Here is a 20,141-nt window from a genome sequence, read left to right as displayed (position 1 = left end):
GAACATTTCACCTGAGAAATACCTTAGCATTACAGGAACTCATAGTGCATGGCAGCCTTCTTTCTTTTTCTTTTCTTTTCCACCTATGGTATATTTTTCTCTTGCAGCAAAAGACTTAAGGATAAAAAAGCTTAATTTGTTGTGACATACTTTAGAACAGATTGTTCGTATGGTGTGTGTTTGGCAAGAGCAGAGTGGATGTTAGTATGGATTTTCAGGCCATTACATAGTTGCCCTCACATGTTAAGGATTGTACTTCACGTTCTACCTCCTCCTTCCTTGCCTTTTGTTTCTGAATATCAGGCAGAAATATCTGAGGGAGAAAGGGCATGCAGATACCTTTTCGTGACCTCTCATACAATGCACCATAGAAGTGAATCTGGTAGCTTCTGCTTTGAGTGAAATAACTTTGACTGAACGTTGCTGTATCACTGAGACAGACTTCACTGAAAGTTATGAATACGCAACAGATTGCAAGTTAATAAGCCTTATTAGGCCTGGAAGGCAGTTCTGGTATGAATAGGCAGTGCAATTCTACATCCACTGAAAGCTGGAATATTCACATTGTAGCTAAAGTAGATTTTTTCCAGACTGTTCTTGAAAAGCCCTTTGTGTTTCCAAGAATAGGTTCCCAACAGAAGTTCTAGTACGTTTATATAAAGTCATCTTTGGTATTCTTTTTGATAAACTGAAGAACTAAGGCTAATTAAATCTCACTGTGAAACATTTTTTACTTGTTTTACATGTGGTGTCTCTACCTTGGCTTCTAAGATCCATAGTAAAGGATCACTCGTGTGTGTGTGTGTATGCACACAAAAAATTCATCTGTCACTATATCTGTAGGTTTATGGATGTCAACAACTTCATTTATTTATCTGTTGTGATTCCTAATTTTCTTTCAGAATTACCCTTTTCCAGAGTTCAGTTCTACGTTCTAGAAGTGTGACTGGATTTTATTTTTCTGTAAATGCTCTGCTTTCAGTTGTATTAAATAGTTACTCTGATGAAGTAACATTGGTATAAGTCAGTGTATCAACACCAAAGGTAGTGGTACTGTTATTTTGACTGTGTTCACACATGTACTTCCAAATAGCTCATTCTGTCTTGAGACGATTAAGTACATTCATCTGTCTTCATATAATTCCAACAGAAATTATGATTTTGCAGGTTAAATTATTTTTCTGAGGTACCTATATTTTAGGCACTTTTTTTATTTTACTCTCTCAAGCAATATTAAATCAGCATGCTGCGAAGTTATTCACAGCTGTACATTTCTAGTTTGTTACTAGTTTTGCTTGACAAAACCTGCTTTGTTATAAACTGTATTGGCTGGTGTTTATATTCCTGTATTTTAACTCTACAGTAACTGCATCATTTAATCACCTTTTCGGTTGTCTTGTTTAGGACTAAAGAAATGTCAATTCATTTGTATCTGTATCATTCTGCTTTTTTTTGTTTGTTTTGTTTTTTCCTGACTGGCATATTAGGTCACTTTCACCTTTGTAATTTGTAAATACATGTCAAAACATAATTAACTTAAGCAAGCCATAAATTTTCATTGATGATTCTTCTAAGCCTCTGGTGTAAGATATGCATTTGCTGCTGAAAAGTGTAGCAGATGGTTTTCTAATGTTTTTGTTACTTATTAGCATGTTTGACATAAGTGCACTATCTTCATATGAAGGAAATTCTACATTTTTATGCATAGTTTTGACCATTTCCATCTAGTATTGAGTCTCTGTCACTGTTCAGTGTTCTTCGTTTAAACAGTCTTCTAAACTTTTTCTGCTGTCTGACTGATTTTTGTCCTACCCATCATCAAATCTGGTGCTTAGATTTTCCTTACATTTTTTACTGTGTTGAAAATTTCTTATTGATGTTGGTTGCTGCCAGTCCCTCATGTTTTTTCTGTTCATAAACTGTATTTTAATTGCTATCTTTGTTTCACCTCATAACCAGAATAAGCTCTAAGAAGAACTTAAACTTTGCACCAATTATGTATTTGAGGTGAGAAGTGTCTTCCGTTTACTCAGAACCATATAATCAAATATGATCACTGATACCCAAGCAGCTAGCTATTTGCAGTCTAATGATACTAGTCTTTATCTGTTCTTATCCAAATTAATTAGCATGTTTATGTAATACTTTTTATGTTTGAGATATGGTATGGAGCTCTTTCCACAGAATGCTGTGAGTTTAGCCTTTTCTGATCTTGGGAACAGAACCATAAAATCCAGTTAATATTGTTTGCCTAAACTATTCTTACGTAAATATCTCTGTGAAGTTAATAAGATGTTAGTCTGCTTGAGTAATAAGAACTGCAGAATTTGGCCCTCTAATAAGAGGCATTAATTTAATAGGAGGACAGTAATTTCAAGGGTGGTGTGAAAGAGAATCTTCATTGTGCAATATCTTAGATGATGTTTGCTGTTGAATGTAATATGCTAGATACTATTGTGCCGTATTATGTGCTTAGAATAATTTAAGTAAACAAACAAGACCTACATTTCCCTTGCAGAAAAAGAAATCGAGTAAAGGATCATGCAGGAATAACATGTCGTAAAATATTAGGTATGCAACAGGAAGTAATTTTGCTTTAAATTATAGCTTCTCATAGTGTTTAAGAAGCACTAGTGACATCTGCAAAGGTATTCGGTAAATCCAGTAGTAAGCTATTAAGTAAAGTTAACTGAAAGTTAAATTAGGTTTTATTTACAGTCTTTCTATATAATATACTGTAAACATGCATGGAGCATGTTTGTAGTGCAATATATGTGACTCTCCTGTATTGTACCATAATCCTACATGGAAGTGACTAGCTTTTCTTTTGATTGACTTGAGGTGTGAGTCACCATTTCAGGTTGTAATATTTAATTGTAAGTATTGCTCAATGCAGTGGATATTAACGGAATATCTTGCCATAACAGGATCAGAAAATGAGCCAAGGGGTAAAAAGGATTAAATAGAAGTATGCTGATGTCACTATGACATTGCTCACAGGGATATATTTTGGCATGGAAAGATCTTTTAGAGTTCTAGTGATATTCTTTATTCTATCAAAGACAGAAGGCCTGACTAGTGTACTGCTGATAAAATTTTTGTCCTATAGTAGAATTTGACCTATACCTTGGTGTAACATATTTTCTTTTAAGCAAGTTAAGCAGCATGGTTCATTGTCTTAAAACTGTAAACTCTAATCTTGCATGTGTTTTATGATAAAGAATTTTATGCATAGGACTAGTTTTAGAAAAGAGGGTATGTCAGTTCTATTGAGTGAGATTACCCGCATAAATGAGTATTTATAGGAATTGAGCATTAAGTTTTTGCACCAAATGTCATCATAATTCATGCAGTTTTAGAATTAACTATACATAATGTAGGAGACTTCTGCAAAGATAGACCTCTTATAATATTTTGAACTTATGTTGAATCAATGTATTAATAATGAGCCCACATGCAGAGAGTTGCTAGTTTAAGTGTAAAAGCCAGCAACTTGAACCAAGAGTTTCATACTGTTAGCCTAAATACCAAAGAAAATACTTTATGTGCTTCACTCAGACAGTTTAGATGCACGGTGGTACTCAAATGTTTTCAGACATTGCCTATACTATGCGAGAGGATGATTCAAGATTGAAGGCATATGAAAATATCTTTATGTCTGTTCATTTAAGTAGCACGTTGGAAAATACAAGTGTTATTAGAGCAAAATTTATGGCAAAGATGGTGCAGTATCTCTTATTAGCAAAATTTCCTCAGGTTAAAGTGATAGTCTGTGTTTCCTTAATACAGAACTAAGAAAACTAAGATATATTTGACTTTCACCTGTTTGGTGTAGGGACTGTTTGCTTCCATGTGTTTGTAGGGTGCCTTGTACAATGGAATCTCAGGCTTTAGTCATCACTATAATAAATAGAGTTATTTATATTAAAAATAATAAATTGATCTTTCTTATCTGTGCCTTTCCAACAGGATACAGGCTTCAAATTCTACTTTATTTGCTTTTTCCTTTCCTAGGCATACTGAAACTACATTTATTTAATACTTCTTTGTTCTGTACATATGCACTTTTCTAACGTGTATTGCTAGATTCTTTTGAGTTTGTTCCTCTTTTTTAATTATAAAAATATATTTTCCTTTTTTGCCTTTTTTTTTTTTTTACTTCTCCATAAATAATCTTTGAAGTTTACTAACTGTTAAAATAGGTGTATTTTCAGGAGATGTGAGAGAAGGAAGAAGAAAAATGTATTTAAAAGCAATAAAGCTCATTTAAATGTGGATTGTGCTACTTTGGTGAGCAGTCAGGGAAAGAAAAGAAAAATGTATTAATTTTGTTTTGGCATATTATTTAAAATACTGTTTATCAAAACTATAGTATAAATTAAAAATTGACTTGAATTTATATTTAAATAAATTTTCTATATCTTTTTTCTCCCCAGTGTTGTACTTATATCACTATTCTGTAAATTTGTATAAAAGTAATTTTTGCTTGTTTTTTTAAAGGAACTTTATAGTGGTAGCAAAGACTCCAATATCCTTGCATGGATACCAGCTCCACGAGAGCCAGTTCTTGATGATATTTCTGAAAAGGTAATGAATTTTGGAATTTGAACTATAGTTTTTTATGGCTTGTTGTGTGGAATTTAAATATGAGGTATGTGATTCACCATCAAAATTTGTAACAATTCCTAATTAAAAGCAGAATCACCTATTGTTTCTGTGCAATCTTTTAATTATTATACAGTTTTGAGAGAACATTTTCTTTCATAGTCTAGTAAAGTCTTTTGCAGACTTCTAGCTTCCTGCTTAGTTAAAAGTAGTTAATTTGGCTATGGGTCTTTCAACTTCTGCTTTAGCTTCCTTTATTTCCAAACTATTTTCTGTAGTTTGTGCTATTTTGGAATTGTAAAGGTGCCAACAATTGTATTTTAAATTGTTTAAGAATATATTGTGCATTAAGCATATTAGGGATGTCACACTTCATACCTAAATATTTTTGATGCAGAAATATAATAAAGTACATTCTGAGTGAGGTTATCTTCATGTCTGAGGCAAGATATCCAGGTCTGTTGCAGGAAGATCATGTATAACACTGTTTTCCAAGAGAGTACTTTCTCTCTCTCAGTATTAAAACTGGGCAATAAAAATTTCAGTGAGCAGTCTGAGCAGAAAAAATTCTAGATTTTAAGAAACTGAAACCATTCACAGAATCAGAGTCTACGAATGTTGAAAAATGAGGATATATTAATGTTTTGCCCCATACCATACAAAAATGTTGCTTTTAAAATTTCTGCGTTGTTCCATTTTGGATGGGAAAATTATAAGAAGCATAAATTTGTTGTAACATTTGCTTTGCTTTATAAGACAACTTATTTCAAAACTACCCTACACCTAAGCAAAGAAAAAAAAAGGTAGTTTCAAAGGTTAGGTGCCTGAACCCAAAATGTGTTCCCTTGACCTGAAATTACCATTTTTGCTCTAAGTGAGAATTTATATGTGAGTAAACTGTATTTTTCTTAGTCTGAAAAATGAAAACAAACCCACAGCAATAAGATTATTTACCTAGCTCTGATTAGAACTGCTCATTTAAATTTGACATGGTGGCAGTATGTAATACGTGCCATTGTTTTGAAATCTGTTAAGCTGCAGCTGCTGTTTGCAAATGTTGTAGATGAGCACTGCCTCTGTAAGAAGTAGTTCTGCTGTCAGTTGATCCTGCTTGCTCTCATGTGTTAAAACAGCCACTTGAGTGCTTGCATAACCAGAATCTGAACCCAGAATAGAAGTAAATAAAAAAAAATTACCCTAAGTCATTGTGATTCAGTGCACTGCATAGCTGCATGAACTGTTTATTTGGACCCTAGTGGGGCTGATGTGAGAAATAGATCTTGGATGTGGATAAAGGCCAGGACTGCTTCCTGAAACCATAACATTAGCTCAGTTATGCTGGGCCGAGGAAATGAAGACCTAAATTAAAACAATGGCACACAATAAACATAGTAATATCCATTTGTTTATGTTTTATACCAAACATTTGTAATAATTCCAGTCAGTCTTCCAGATATTTTTTGTTGAATTTGCAATTAAATAGAGGACTATTTCTTTTCATAATTTATCATGTCTTTAATCAGCAGAATGACCAAAGAGGTAGTTAAAAATAATCCAGTACTCATGAGAGACAGAATAGTTTGTCTACATAGAGTAATTTTAAAAAATGCCTTTAGCTTTGCGCTTTTAAGATTTTAGTATTTTTAGTTAAGAAAAACACTGATAATTTATATTTTCTTTAGTCTCTGCCTCAACAACATTTAAATCCAGCATATGAAGATGCATGGAGCAGCAGTGACGATGAAGGCTGAATTTAAATTATGTGCTGATATAAAGTCGACATTCAGGCACTGCATTCACAGACTTTATCTACAGAATTGGATATTGTTGGATTTATCACGACTGGATTTTTGGTACAGTTCTGTTAGAGCAAGGTCTTCAGAAATAAATTTCCACTGTTCTCTGTGGTTTTTTGTCACTGTTAGAGTTAAATCTAAAGGATTACTTTTTCATACTGACTTTTGTACTTACCTTTACACATTGGTATACTTTATTTAGTGTTTAACAGCTGATAAAGAAAAAATAAAAGCCCTCCAGACCAGTCAATATTAAATTTTTTCTATTATCACTAGTACATGAGGAGATAACCCCTTCATTTCCAAGATGCATGATAGAGATGATTTTGCCTGAAGGAGGACTAGCTCAGGAACCAGCTTATTTTTATCAGTGTCTAGGTGGAGCAGACTGAATCCATTTTCAAGTGCTTATGTGCTGTGAGAGTCAACAGGTTTTTGTGCCTGTTCTCTAGTATTTTCAGTTTTGTATGTTTTTCCATAAAGGCAGTATTCAGTTCAGAAAGAGATATGGGGATCCTCTATTCAAGTATTTATATGGTGACCCCATCAGGTAGTATCTGAATCTGCCCCAGCAAGTTAAGAATAGAGACTAGTTTAATTAGAGGTTTTGTTGCTCCTGTAGCAGGTTTTTAAGATCAGTCTTTTATGTATGAATTTTTCACACATCCCTAGCCAACTTGAAGATTTCCTGGAAAAGCAGGCTTGAGGTACAGTACAAGGCAGAGAGTGGATCACATTTCAAGAATGTTGAATGTAATCCTTCAAAACTGTTTCAAAACATTTTGTGGTCCTAATGCCTGTTCTGTTTTAAAAGGGAGGGATTTTATGGGGTTATTCTCATCTCAGTCACTAGTTTGTGCTTCAGACATAATGTAGTCACCAAGCTGAGAGCTGAGTTAAAGGTTAGTGTCAGATATAGATGCAGCTCTACAGAGGAAAAATTCCTTCCAAAGTAGAGCGGAAGTTTAGACCACAAATTCAGACAAAGGGGAAGAACATTGTACAAACAAGTGAAAGGTAATAATTTAATTTTTGTATGGTGTGGAGATATTTCTGTCATTAGTATGCATGATAGAATAATTCACTGTGCTTCTTTATTTTGATATCTGTACAAGATACAGGCTGTCAGATTCTATATGCCTAGCATTGTAAAATGATAACAGCTGAGGAGTGGGCATATTAAGGGAATGTTGTAGTTAAACAACCTTCATATTTAGTGCATATTTGCTGGGACAGATCCACTGTTGACTGTATAGCTGTAGGGTCAAGAATTCCAGAAGTTTAGGCTGAAGTTAAGGACCCACCCGACACTCACTTTACAGGAATAGAGAAGAGCATTTTCTATTTTTTTCCCCATATTAGTTTTTATTACCAAGAGTGGCTGCTCCCCTCTAGAATCGGAAAAACGAGGGAACAAATTTGTCCCCATCTTCCTTAATGAAAGATGCTATAAGTCTTTCCTCATGAAAGAGCTGTTCTATCCCTCTGATCATTTTTGTGTCCCTCCTCTAGACCCATTCCAACAGGTCCACCTCTTTCCTGTGCTGAGGACCACAGAGCTGGATTCAGTTCTCCAGGTGGGTTCCTTTTTGCATGCTGATTTTGTCAGGAGTTCCTTTTTCATGCATGCAGACATCCTCCCGCCTTTGCCTAATTTCCTTACCCATGTGAGCTTGGACTATCCTTGAAAATCAGCCAGCTCTCCTGGACACTCCTTCTCATCAGGGCCATGTCCCATGGAACCTTTCCAGACAGAACCCTGAATAGGGATCTATCTGGAAATGCGGAAGTTTTCCTCTAAACTTTTATGGGGATCATTTTCATACTGTTGCTGAATAACTTTTTACACATCAGGTTTGCCTAAGTAGCACCACAAATGTGGAATTCAGCTCAAGAAGAGGTGGGCTGAGAATTATTTGCCCAGGTATCTGCCCACCCAGACACCTTTGGGTTTAGTGTCCCAAACAGTTGAGAATAGAAATGTTTGCCTTATGGGCTTATTGCTCCTACTGTAGCTAGTATCTTGTACATAGGAGTCCTTTCAAATCTTCTTCTGGTATCAGTTGTTGATGGCATTATTCTCCCTCTTGACTGTTTTCCTCTGCTGGAAGGGGAAACATTTCTGGAGAAGGAAATGAGAAATACGAGCAATAATTCAGGCATATTCTACAACCTAGCACCTGCAAACCTTCCATATAATGGCAGTAGCTGATAGGTGGTGTTTAGTTTGCAAGACTTGAAACCTCTTGGTACTTGCCAGCATCTCAAACACCAGTTTCCAGGAAAACTATACTTTGAAGAATGGCATTTTTATTATGATTTCCTTCAGTACTTCTAGTTTTCTGTAGATGTGGTAAATTTATTATTCAAGCTTTTTCTAGGAAAAAAGAAGTATTTTATGTCTGCTGCAATCTTATGGTGTCTGTACTTAATTTCTAATTAAAGTGTTAGTATCTTCAAAATGAAAATTTTTAAAGGACAGTGAAGGTATCCTGTATATTGTTTTTCACTGCCAAGAATTAAGTACTAAACCAACAGTATCAGTTGCAACGGTGCAATCTCTTGTTTATGTGTTAGATGTGATAATTAAATCTGAATCTTCTCCTTTGTTTATACCTGTTCTGCTTCAATGCTTATAACATGTGTTTTTATAGTATCAGAGCTCTTTCAGAACCAGAAAGGGATCAAGTAGAATAGTATAGACTTAATTGCACTTCCCATCCTTATATCAGTCAGAAAAAAACCACATCTAAAAATCCAGTCAGATGTCGAAATGAGTGCTGTGTTCATATTGAAATAAAGTTATTCACTTGAGAGCCAACTAGCTGATAGGTGGATTCTTACTGTTAAAAACAGTAAAAAAGTTAAGAATTTAAGGAGAGAGCTTAGGCTGTAATGAACTTCATTCTTATTGCAGTAGTGGTACTGGGATTTAGTAGTCATACTCTGTCAGAGAGCACAGAGAATCTAATCTTTTAGATTCTAGAGAATTTAATCTTTTCAGGCCATTCCAGAAACTGAATATTGCTTAGAAGACTTTCTTTGAGCTTGATACAGCCAGTAGCAAAAGATGGAAAAGCATTTATTCTTACAAGAGATCAAAGAGTTTCCTTTCCCTTCTAGCCTAAGGAAACAATAAAGGTGGAGTCAGACTGAGCTAGTCCAACTGAAGAAATACAAAGAGCCTAAGACAAGCCTCCTTCAGCTTAAGTGGAAGTTGAGTTCTGTGGAGACAGTAAGATAGAACTCTGATTATTTATGTCTAGGTTGTGATGCTCAGAAAGAATCTGATATTGAGACAGCCAAGAAAAGCCTTGTTCTTTTTTTCTTTCTGTACACAGATCTGGAAGAAAGCATTAGCACATGTGAATTTAAATATAGCTAACTCTCAAGTACTGGGAAGAACAAGTTAACACCATATGCTTACCTCCCTTTGCCCTTTGTTCTGTCCCTGGTATACTAGCTCTTACATACAGACTGATAAGTTTAAAAATGTATGGATTTGTTTGCCACCTTTTTTTTGCATTATTTGGGTTTGTAGTCAGTCCAGGCTTCTTGCTGCACAAGATATCTGTTTTTTTAAATCAAGAATGATTTCCTCAGTCAGGTTAGGGCCCAGAATTTAAGACCCCTATCATTGTAAACCTTAAAAAAATCTTAGATTTGAGAACATCAATAGAATTAGTTATGGGGGTTTTCACCTTTTATTTATCCTTGTATTATAGTCCTTATCCTACCTTGAATGTACACACACATATGTCTATGCACACAAGATATAAAAATATTTAAAGTACCACTGCTTTGGCACCATTGGAGGATAGTTCTTGGTTTTCTTCCTACCTAATTTTTACATGCAGGTAATGGTCTGGTGCATGTAGGTGAGAATTGCATGCTCTTTAGTGCTCACTGTCCTGGGATCTGCCACTGAGAATGGCTAAGCCTAGTACTAGCTTAGTACACGTGTGCTGATGGTTTTGACACCTGAGAGACTTCTTGAAGGCAGTATATTTGTTTCAGTGGTCAGGAGTTAGTGCTTGTAATACCCAAAGAAACAGAAGTATGTAAAACATATCAATAAAGTACTTTTGTGTGGGTAAGGCTGAGTTATGAAATGGACATGCCTTCTTCCATCCTCCCCCTGTCTTCTGTTTTCTTCTAGTCTATTTTATAAAAACAGTGGGAATGGAAGATAAAAATGGATGACTGAGGAGCCAGGAATTCAGGCAGGTGCATAACTACTCCCCACAGCTTCATCCCTTCTAATCATATCTCTGTGTGTGTAGTCAGCCTTACCCACCAGCTCACGGGCTCTGCCCAGATGACAACTAACCAGTGTCATCCAACACACTGGGAACCCTTAACCACACCCAGTCCTGCAAAATTCCACCAAGCCCAACAGACTGGAAAAAAATATTTGGGACTATGAAGGCAGGTTTCTATGTACATATGAAAGAATGTTTTAATTGCATAGGCACACAGCTTTGTTCTTATTTTTCATTTTATCACCATTTGCCTTCAAATTAAGGCAGAAAGAAATGAAGATATTTTTAGTTACATATTTTAGCTTTGTGCTAAGAATGAGTCTTTCCATCAGTCACTGAGGTCTGTACACTTAGAAGACTGGAAATCCAGCCTTTTCTTACAGTTGTGAGACAGAGATACATCTGCAGTCCTAAACAGGTTTTGTAGTAAATTTCCTCATGCCAAATTGGAGATTATAATCAGCAGTTTTAATCAGTCCAACCAGTTATTTTTACAACCATATATTTGTAATCTAGAGTAGCATGCTTAAGCAAGAACAGGGTAATGTATTCAGCAACAAAAATGATAGGTATACGCCTTTGTTTAATACAAAATAGATTAACATAGGGGGCAGAGAAAAGGGGTTTATTAAAACTTAGGGTGCATCTGTTCTGTAGGCAGCAGTGTGGTACAGAGCTGTTAACTTCAGCTTCTGTGAGCAGCCCCATCACACGCCGATGTACCTGGCTGGGGATGCTGTATTGATTCACCTTGACGGAGCTTTGCTGATGTGCTTCTTTCCTATTTTCTGTAGGTACGCTGTGTCAAAGGACACAACGAACACTGCCACTGGGGGAGCCCACATTTGCTGTGATAAAAGATACACCAGAGAGTAGGTGTATGTTAAGAATATCAGGTTCTCATGTTTTGTGGCAGTCAGTAGGGAGTGTCTTGTGTTGCTCAACAGTTAATTACGGTTGCTATCACCTCCTACACTGTTCTGTAACACCACAGGAAATCAGCTGATGATGATTCTCATGCTAGCAAAGATGAAAAAAAAAGTTTTGAGACTTTATAAAATAATAGATTTTGCCCATCTCTAGTTCTTCCAGGTGGAGTATATGGCCCCAGTGAATATATTTTTGTACCTGAACTGTGCACTGTGGCCTATCAGAGTTGAAGCTAAGTTAAGTATCCTAATGGTCTGATGCTGTTCTGTAGTTTTGCACTGTCACTAGTACAACAGGAGCCTTGGACTGAGCAGTTCTACACACCTGCTGTGGGAAATGGTCACATTTGGCATGTGCTTGGAATGTATTGCACTTCTCAGGCTAGTGCATAAACGATTTCCCAAGGAAAAAAAATCTCTAGAGTTGCATGGAACTTTGCCATCTGAACACTAATCATCATTGTTTATAAAGAAAGTTTCTAGAACACTTAATTGTTTTGCAGACAGCTAATTTACCTGAGGGCCTAAATGAATGTTTGAAACAACTGCTTCATCCTGTTCTACCACTCTAGATAACTATTGAAGTTTAGGTTGACTAATGAAGTATATCAAAGTAATTTAAATAACACTCAGCAATGGACTACTATATTAGATGTGGATACCTGTGAGAAATGCAGAACTCTGTGGTATAAGAATTATATTTGTGCTTAGCAGAATTCCTGTTTTTACAGGTTTCAATACCTTAGAAGGCTTGCTTTGTGTGTCCTAGATAGGTATAAGGTCATACTGGTACATCTCATATCAGTAAGGAAGTTTATTATATATTCTAGTGGCCTTGAAAACTGTGCTGGCAAAGCTTTTTCCCTGCCAGAAAGAGGAAAAATGATGCAAGGCAAAGGGTAGTAGTTCACAAGACTGCTCAAGCACTAAGCTTGACAGGAATAGGAAAAATAAGAGTGTTGTGACTTAATCCCAACCAGCAAGTAAGCACCACACCACTGCTTGCTTAGTCCCTCCCCCCCGGCAGGATGAAGGGGAGAAGACAATAGAAGGGTAAAAGTGAGAAAACTCGTGGGTTGAGGTAAGAATGGTTTAATAATTTAAATAAAATATAACTGAAAGTTGTAATGAAAAGGAAAAAGAAAAAACAACACACACCAAAAACCCCCAAACCAACACCAACCAAAAACCTATCAAACCACAAAGAGGTAGAAATAAAACCCAGGAAAAATAATTGCTGCAAATAAAAACAATTGCTTACCTGCACCTGACCAATGTTCCCCCTTCCCCTCACTTTCCCTCTACTTTTATTGTTGAGTGCAGGGCTTATATGAAAGGGAATTATCCCTGTGGTCACTTGGGGTCAGCTGTCCCCACTGTGTCCCCTCCCAACTCCTTGTGCCCCCCAGACTCCTCACTGGTGGGATGGGGTGAGAAGCAGAAAAGGCCCTGACCCCATGTAAGCACTGCTCAGCAACAGCTAAAACATCCCTGTATTATCAACCCTGTTTCCAGTGCAAATCCAAAACATAGCTCCATGCAAGCTTCTATGGAGAAAACAAACTCTACTCCAGGCAGAACCAGCACACAGAAGAAGGAAACAAAGGAGCCATTCCAGTTTACAGGTGGAAAAGTAGACCCCCGCTTGTGCCACAGGACACACAGGTGCAAATTCAGCACCACCAGAGGACAGTGTGAGTGGGGTCTGTGTGCGATGCAAGCAGGTGAATGACTTGCTATGCCTGGTGGCAGAGCTCAAGGAAGAGGTAGAGAGACTAAGAAGTATTAGGGACAGTGAAAGGGAAATTGACTGGTGGAGTCGCACCCTTTTGCCCCCAAAAGAAGTCCAGAAGTCCAGGCAGTTGGAGCAAACCTGGTGGAAGGGGGGGGAATGGAAACAGGTCCCTCACTGGAGAGGTAAAAGAATCCCCTCCCAACCCCCACCATCCCCCCACGTGCCCTTAGAGAACAGATATGAGGCCCTGGACTCAGAGAACCAGGCAGAGAACAGACAAGAGGAAGATCTGTCTGGAAGGTCTCCTGTTCGCCCCCCATCCAGCAGACGGATTACAACCACAGCTACAAAGAAAAAAAGAAGGGTAGTTGTAGTTGGTGACTCCCTTCTGAGGGGAACTGAGGGCCCTATATGTAGACCGGACCCATCTCACAGGGAAGTCTGCTGCCTTCCTGGGGCCCGGGTGAGGGATATTAGTAGGAGACTCCCTCAGCTAATTCGGCCCTCAGATTATTATCCACTGTTGGTAGTCCAGGCTGGCAGTGATGACATTAATGGGAGAAGTACCAAGGTAGTTAGAAAGGACTTCAAGGCGCTGGGTCGACTAGTTGATGGGACAGGAGCACAGGTGGTGTTCGCCTCAGTTCCTGCAGTAGCCAGGATGAATGAGGAGAGGAGTAGGAAAACCTATCTTATAAATAGGTGGCTAAGGGATTGGTGCCGCCGGCAGAACTTTGGGTTTTTTGACCATGGGCCAAATTCCATCATACTTAGTCTCTTCAAACCAGATGCACTTCATCTATCTAGCAAGGGCAAAAGGACTCTAGCCCATAAGTTGTCAGGGCTGATCAGGAGGGCTTTAAACTAGGTTTGAAGGGGGCAGGGGTTGAAACTGGGCTCTCCAGAAAGGAGCCCAAGGGTGGACAGCCCAAGTCAAGAGCCAAATCAGCAGCCCAGTTGAAGTGCATGTACACCAATGCACACAGCATGGGTAACAAACAAGAGGAGCTGGAAGCCATCGTGCAGGAGGAAAGCTGTGATGTAGTCTCCATCACAGAAACGTGGTGGGATGACTCGCATGACTGGAGTGCTGCCTTGGGTGGCTACAAGCTCTTCAGAAGGAACAGGCAAGGTAGGAGAGGTGGAGGGGTGGCTCTATATGTTAGAGACTCTCTTGACTCTGTAGAACTTGAAGTCAGTAACAATAAAGTTGAGTGCCTGTGGATCAGACTCAGGGGGAAGGCCAACAAGGCTGACATCCTGGTGGGAGTCTGTTACAGACCACCCAACCAGGATGATGAGGGTGATGAATTATTCTACAAGCAGCTGGCAGATGTCTCAAAATCACCAGCCCTTGTTCTCGTGGGTGACTTTAACCTGCCGGATGTCTGCTGGGAACTCCACACAGCGGAGAAGAGGTAGTCTAGGAGATTCCTAGAGTGTATAGAGGATAATTTCCTGCTCCAGCTGGTAAATGAGCCTACCAGGGATGGAGCCCCGCTAGACCTGCTGTTCACAAACAGAGAGGGGATGGTGGGAGATGTGGTGGTCAGTGGATGTCTGGGACACAGTGATCATGAAATAATAGAGTTTTCAATACTCAGGGATGCAAGGAGGGCCGTCAATAAAACCTCCATGTTGGACTTCTGCAGGGCAGATTTCGGCCTATTTAGAATAGAAGACTAGTTCAGAGTGTACCCCGGGAAACAGCCCTTGAAAACAAAGGGGTCCAGGAGAGATGGACGTACTTCAAGAAGCAAGTCTTGAACGCACAGGAGCAGGCTGTCCCAGTCTGCCAAAAGGCAAGCCAGCGGGGAAGACAACCGGTCTGGCTGAACAGGGAGATTTTGAAAGAAATTAGGGTAACGAAGAGAGCCTACCGATGATGGAAAAAAGGGCTGACTACTCAGGAGGAATTTAGGAATATAGTTAGGTCGTATAGAAAGAAAATTAGAGGGACAAAGACACAACTTGAACTGAATGTCGCCGCCTCTGTGAAGGATAACAAAAAGTCCTTCTACAGATACATCAATAGCAAAAGGAGGAACAAGGAAAACCTCCACTCTTTACTGGACATGGGCGGGAATATAGTTATCAAAGATGAGGAAAAGGCTGAGGTATTTAACACCTCCTTTGTCTCAGTTTTCAACAGTAAGACAGGTTGTCCTGAGGACAGCTGGCTTCTGGAGATTGTAGAAAGAGACAAGAATCTGAACAGCTCCCCTGTAATCCAGGAGGAAACAGTTAGCGACCTGCTGAGCCACTTGGATCCTCACAAGTCTATGGGACCAGATGGGGTCCACCCAAGGGTGATGAGGGAGCTGGCAGAAGAGCTCCTCAAGCCACTCTCCATCATTTACCAACAGTCCTGGCTCACTGGGGAGGTCCCAGATGATTGGAAGTTGGCGAATGTCACGCCCATCCACAAAAAGGGCCAGAAGGAGGACCCAGGAAACTACAGGCCCGTCAGCCTGACCTCAGTGCCTGGCAAGGTTATGGAGCAGATCATCCTAAGTGCAATCACACAGCACCTACGGGATGGACAAGGGATCAGACCCAGCTAGCCCAGGTTTAGGAAGGGCAGGTCCTATCTGACCAACCTGATCTCCTTTTATGAGCAGGTGACCCTGGTGGATGAGGGGAAGGCTGTGGATGTGGTCTGTCTGGACTCCAGCAAAGCCTTTGACACCGTCTCCCACAGCATGCTCCTGGAAAAGCTGTCAGCCCACGGCTTGGACAGGGGCACTCTGTGCTGGGTTAGGAACTGGCTGGAGGGCCAGGCCCAGAGAGTGGTGGTGAACGGGGCTGCATCCAGTTGGCAGCCGGTCACTAGTGGTGTCCCCCAGGGATCGGTGTTGGGCCCAGTTCTATTTAATATCTTTATTGATGATTTAGATGAGGGGATTGAGTCCATCAGCAGCAAATTTGCAGATGACACTAAGCTGGGGGGGAGTGTCGATCAGCTGGAAGGCGGGAGGGCTCTGCAGAGGGACCTGGATAGGTTGAAGAGATGGTCTGATTCCAACAGGATGAGGTTCAACAAGGCCAAGTGCCGGGTCCTGCACTTTGGCCACAACAACCCCATGCAGAGCTACAGGCTGGGGACAGAGTGGCTGGAGAGCAGCCAGACAGAGAGGGAGCTGGGAATTTGGATTGACAGGAAGCTGAACATGAGCCAGCAGTGTGCCCAGGTGGCCAAGAAGGCCAATGGCATCCTGGCCTCTATCAGGAACAGCGTGGCCAGCAGGACCAGGGAAGTGATTCTTGCCCTGTACTCAGTGCTGGTGAGGCCACACCTGGAGTACTGTGTCCAGTTCTGGGCCTCTCAGTTCAGGAAGGATATTGAGGTGCTGGAGCAGGTCCAGAGAAGAGCAACGAGGCTGGTGAAGGGACTGGAGCACAAGTCCTATGAGGAGAGGCTGAGGGAGCTGGGTTTGTTCAGCCTGGAGAAGAGGAGGCTCAGGGGAGACCTCATCACTCTCTACAACTACTTGAAAGGAGGTTGTAGCCAGGTGGGTGTTTGTCTCTTTTCCCAGGCAACTATTAGCAAGACAAGAGGGCATGGTCTCAAGTTGTGCCAGGGGAGTGTTACGACCCGCCCCAGGAAAAGGGGAGAGGGGGGTAACTCAGGTTCCATCAAAAATTCCTTTGGGGTGGATTACAGTGAAACAACACTAAATAATCGGTGTATGAAAACATATATGGATAAGATTTATTTTAACAATTTTGAATCAGTAGGTAAGTTAACATTTTTGGGTGCTGTAACCTTTCTAGGGAGGAGAAAAATGCATAGGGGAGAGAAAGACAGGGTGAGAGTAAGGGAGAGCAAGAAAAAAAAAGAAGATGAGATAATCACCGCCCACTGGATCCAGCGATGTCTTGATCCGCAGGTGGTGGGGGGAGAAGGAAAAGCAAAAACCCCCGCCAAACCCCCAAAGTCACCAGTCAAAATCCATATATTTAGCACCTCCCCCAGGGCGGGGAGCCGTCCCCATAGGTTGGCGTCCCCCTTTTTTGGCGCGGAGTCCACGAAGAGGGCGTGGCAAACTCAGCTCTTCCCGCCTTTTCGGGTCTTGACATCTTCTGCACTGAAGGAGGGGGGGGGATGGGCCCAGTTGCCCACCAGAAAGTCAAAAGCCTGTAGAAGTCTCTCAGAATGCATAAATCATTAACTGTTTCAGTCTCTGACAGGGAGGTTTAGGTTAGATATTAGAAAGAACTTCTTTACAGAGAGGGTGGTCAGACATTGGAATGGGCTGCCCAGGGAAGTGGTGGATTTTCCATCCCTGGAGATTTTTAAGAAGAGTCTGGATGTGGCACTCGGTGCCATGGTCCAGTAACCGCAGCGGTAGTGGATCAAGGGTTGGACTTGATGATCTTGGAGGTCCCTTCCAACCAGCTGATTCTATGTTTCTATGATTCAATAGTGCCCTGATCTTCCAAACATGGAAGTGAAAGTCCTGCTCCATGTGGCCCAGGGCGTGGGAGCTGTGAAAGCAGTGCCTTTCACACTGCTCCATCTCCTGTCTCTATTACTTTACCGAGGGTGAATTAAATACAGGTCCTTTGTGGTCCCCAGCTCCTGCCTCCTCTCCCTGTCTCCCCAGCATGCTGTTCCTAATCTTTACTGTTAATTTGCATCTCCTTTCTCTGCTGCACACAGCCATGCCTACACAGCTCTCCAAGCCAGGACTTAATCTTGGCCTGTCTGCATACCAAAGTCCTCAACCCTTTACTCATCCAATATTTTTCATCAAGCTCTTCTTAAAATTGGTAGTTCTGTTTGCTTTTGAAATATCACCCAACCTCTCTGGGCAGTCCTTGGGCCTGTCCTCCCCTTTCTTCTCCATTTCCATTTGGCTACGTGCTTGCGTGCATATAGTGGTTTGCTAGTTCAATTAGTCTTTGAGCACAAGAACATGAGAGCTTTGATCTGAAAGTCATTTGACTGTGTTTGAGCAGAAATGTACCCACAGAGTAAGGAAAATGGGAGGAAGGTTTCATTAGCTTTTTCATAACCCTATGTCAACCAATACATGCAGTTTCTGGAATAACACTGGCTGCTTGTTAACTTGCTTGGACCTAGTGCAGTATTTTTCTGTGGAGTAACAGCTCATTAGTTCCCACACTTGGAGCATTTATTCATTAAAGTCAGTAGAAAAGTGTTATCTGGAAAACCTGGCATTTAAATAATATTTTCATTTTATAATTGATCTATGTTCATTATTTTCCCCAGTCAGCTGCAGCTTCTTTAAATCTTACAATCATTAACAAAACTAATTACATAAATGTTCAAGGTCTGGTTTATCTAAAGAGACTTAGTTAAATAAAAGTATAACTTAAGTATTACAGAAATCTTTGAAAATCATCTGCACTGCTACTAATTGCTTTATTAAAGTATTTCTCAGTTTTATAATTTTTTGCAATATAAACCAGCTGCCAGCTTTGTTGTTTATCCTCACTGGTAGATGCTACTTCTCCATGATCTTTCTTTACCCAAATTGACATTTCTGCCTTTCACCCCATCACTTCTTAAGTGCCATATCGTTAGTCCAAACTGAATTAATTTCTCTTAAAATATTCTCACTGCCTTGTCTCCTGCCACCATGTCTAAGACAGAAGTTTCCATGGTTCAGAGCTGCAAGCTTTGCTCCTTGCAGAGTTGAGATTTTACCACTTTATGTTTCCACATTGTGCTTTTAGCTGCAGGCCATTGTCAACCAGGAAAATGGACAACTAACCTTAGCTGACAAACATTAGACCTTGCTTTTTTTGCATGATCACATCATCCACTCCCCTTCCTTTCTGCTGTCCTAATGCTTTAACCCCTTCATTGTATCATGTCTCATACCACTCAATACTATTAACAGGTATACTAAACATATGATTGATTTAATATCATCTGACATTAGCAGAAACACAAAACAGCATTTTGTTGCATCCATAGATGTACTATAAATTATTACAAGATAATTAGCCAAGAAACACAGGGAATGTGTAAGTAACATGGCATTACAGTGCCTTGACAGAGACGTTTGACTTTGTTAAAAGCTATTGGCAAAAATGCTTTGAGGAAAATAACAGTTCTCTCAAACCTTATAAAATCTGAGCTCATGCTGCACAAAGCAGAGAAGAGTTCTCTGATTAGATTCTGCAGAAATCTACAGGTAAGTAGATGTTCTGTATTATTCCAAATCCACCAAATGTTATCACATTCAGAGCTGTCATGTATTCAAGAAGACAAAGGTGTTACCAGAAATGACAAAATCAGGGACAGTCAGCCCTGTTTATGTCTCCACCATCTCTGCCTGCCTAGGCTACCCCACAGCAGCCACTAGTGTCTGCAGTTTTTGAACCCCTCACTGTCAATTTAAAGACAGGCCACTCAGGCACAGGGATGTCCTTGGCAATTGGGTGGGAGAGTTCAAAATTACTAAAATTTACTTTGCCTCACCTTGCCTCAGGTGGCAAGAAAGGGAGCTCTAGTGCAGTACTGGGTTGCTTCTTTACTCTCCATGCATGAAAATCCTCCTCTGTCTTGGTAAAGTCTAAAACTAATTCAGTGTAATGGAAGGAGTTCATAGGGAAACTCTCCCACTTTGCTCTGGTTATTTCGTTCCTTTTTCTCTGCCTCATCTATCTCCCTTTTTTGTACTACGTAAACTATTCTCCTCCTCCCCACCTTTCTTTGCAGCCTGTTTGGAAAAATAAGGGTTATTTTCCGCAGAAACTCTAATCTAAAAGCCTTTTAACTATTAAAGATTAACCATCTGCAAAAAAGCACACACTCCCCTGACACTTGACTCCAGCCTGG

At 40.0% G+C, this 20,141-nt stretch overlaps 2 protein-coding genes across 4 annotated transcripts in view; both read left to right on the top strand.

Moving 5' to 3' along the window:
* The window catches only part of ERCC8 (ERCC excision repair 8, CSA ubiquitin ligase complex subunit), a 29,138-nt gene extending 20,126 nt beyond the window's left edge, over positions 1-9,012 (top strand). For all 3 annotated transcript variants that reach the window (XM_027723511.2, XM_027723509.2, XM_039379755.1), the window contains 2 exons: positions 4,501-4,587; positions 6,288-9,012. In XM_027723511.2, coding sequence (XP_027579312.1) covers positions 4,501-4,587; positions 6,288-6,356 — 156 coding nt within the window. In that variant the 3' untranslated portion in view covers positions 6,357-9,012. The remainder of the gene's footprint in view (positions 1-4,500; positions 4,588-6,287) is intronic.
* The window catches only part of ELOVL7 (ELOVL fatty acid elongase 7), a 55,778-nt gene continuing 43,550 nt past the window's right edge, over positions 7,914-20,141 (top strand). The window contains exon 1 of the mRNA XM_039379756.1: positions 7,914-7,978. The gene's annotated coding sequence lies outside the window, so the exon portion shown is untranslated. The remainder of the gene's footprint in view (positions 7,979-20,141) is intronic.

Source organism: Pipra filicauda, unplaced genomic scaffold (genome assembly GCF_003945595.2).
Source record: "Pipra filicauda isolate LSUMZ 115617 unplaced genomic scaffold, ASM394559v2 scaffold174_size2080704_pilon, whole genome shotgun sequence".
Taxonomy (NCBI): domain Eukaryota; kingdom Metazoa; phylum Chordata; class Aves; order Passeriformes; family Pipridae; genus Pipra; species Pipra filicauda.
The sequence above is the reverse complement of the archived record's forward strand: the minus strand, read 5'-3'. Positions and strand labels throughout refer to the sequence as shown.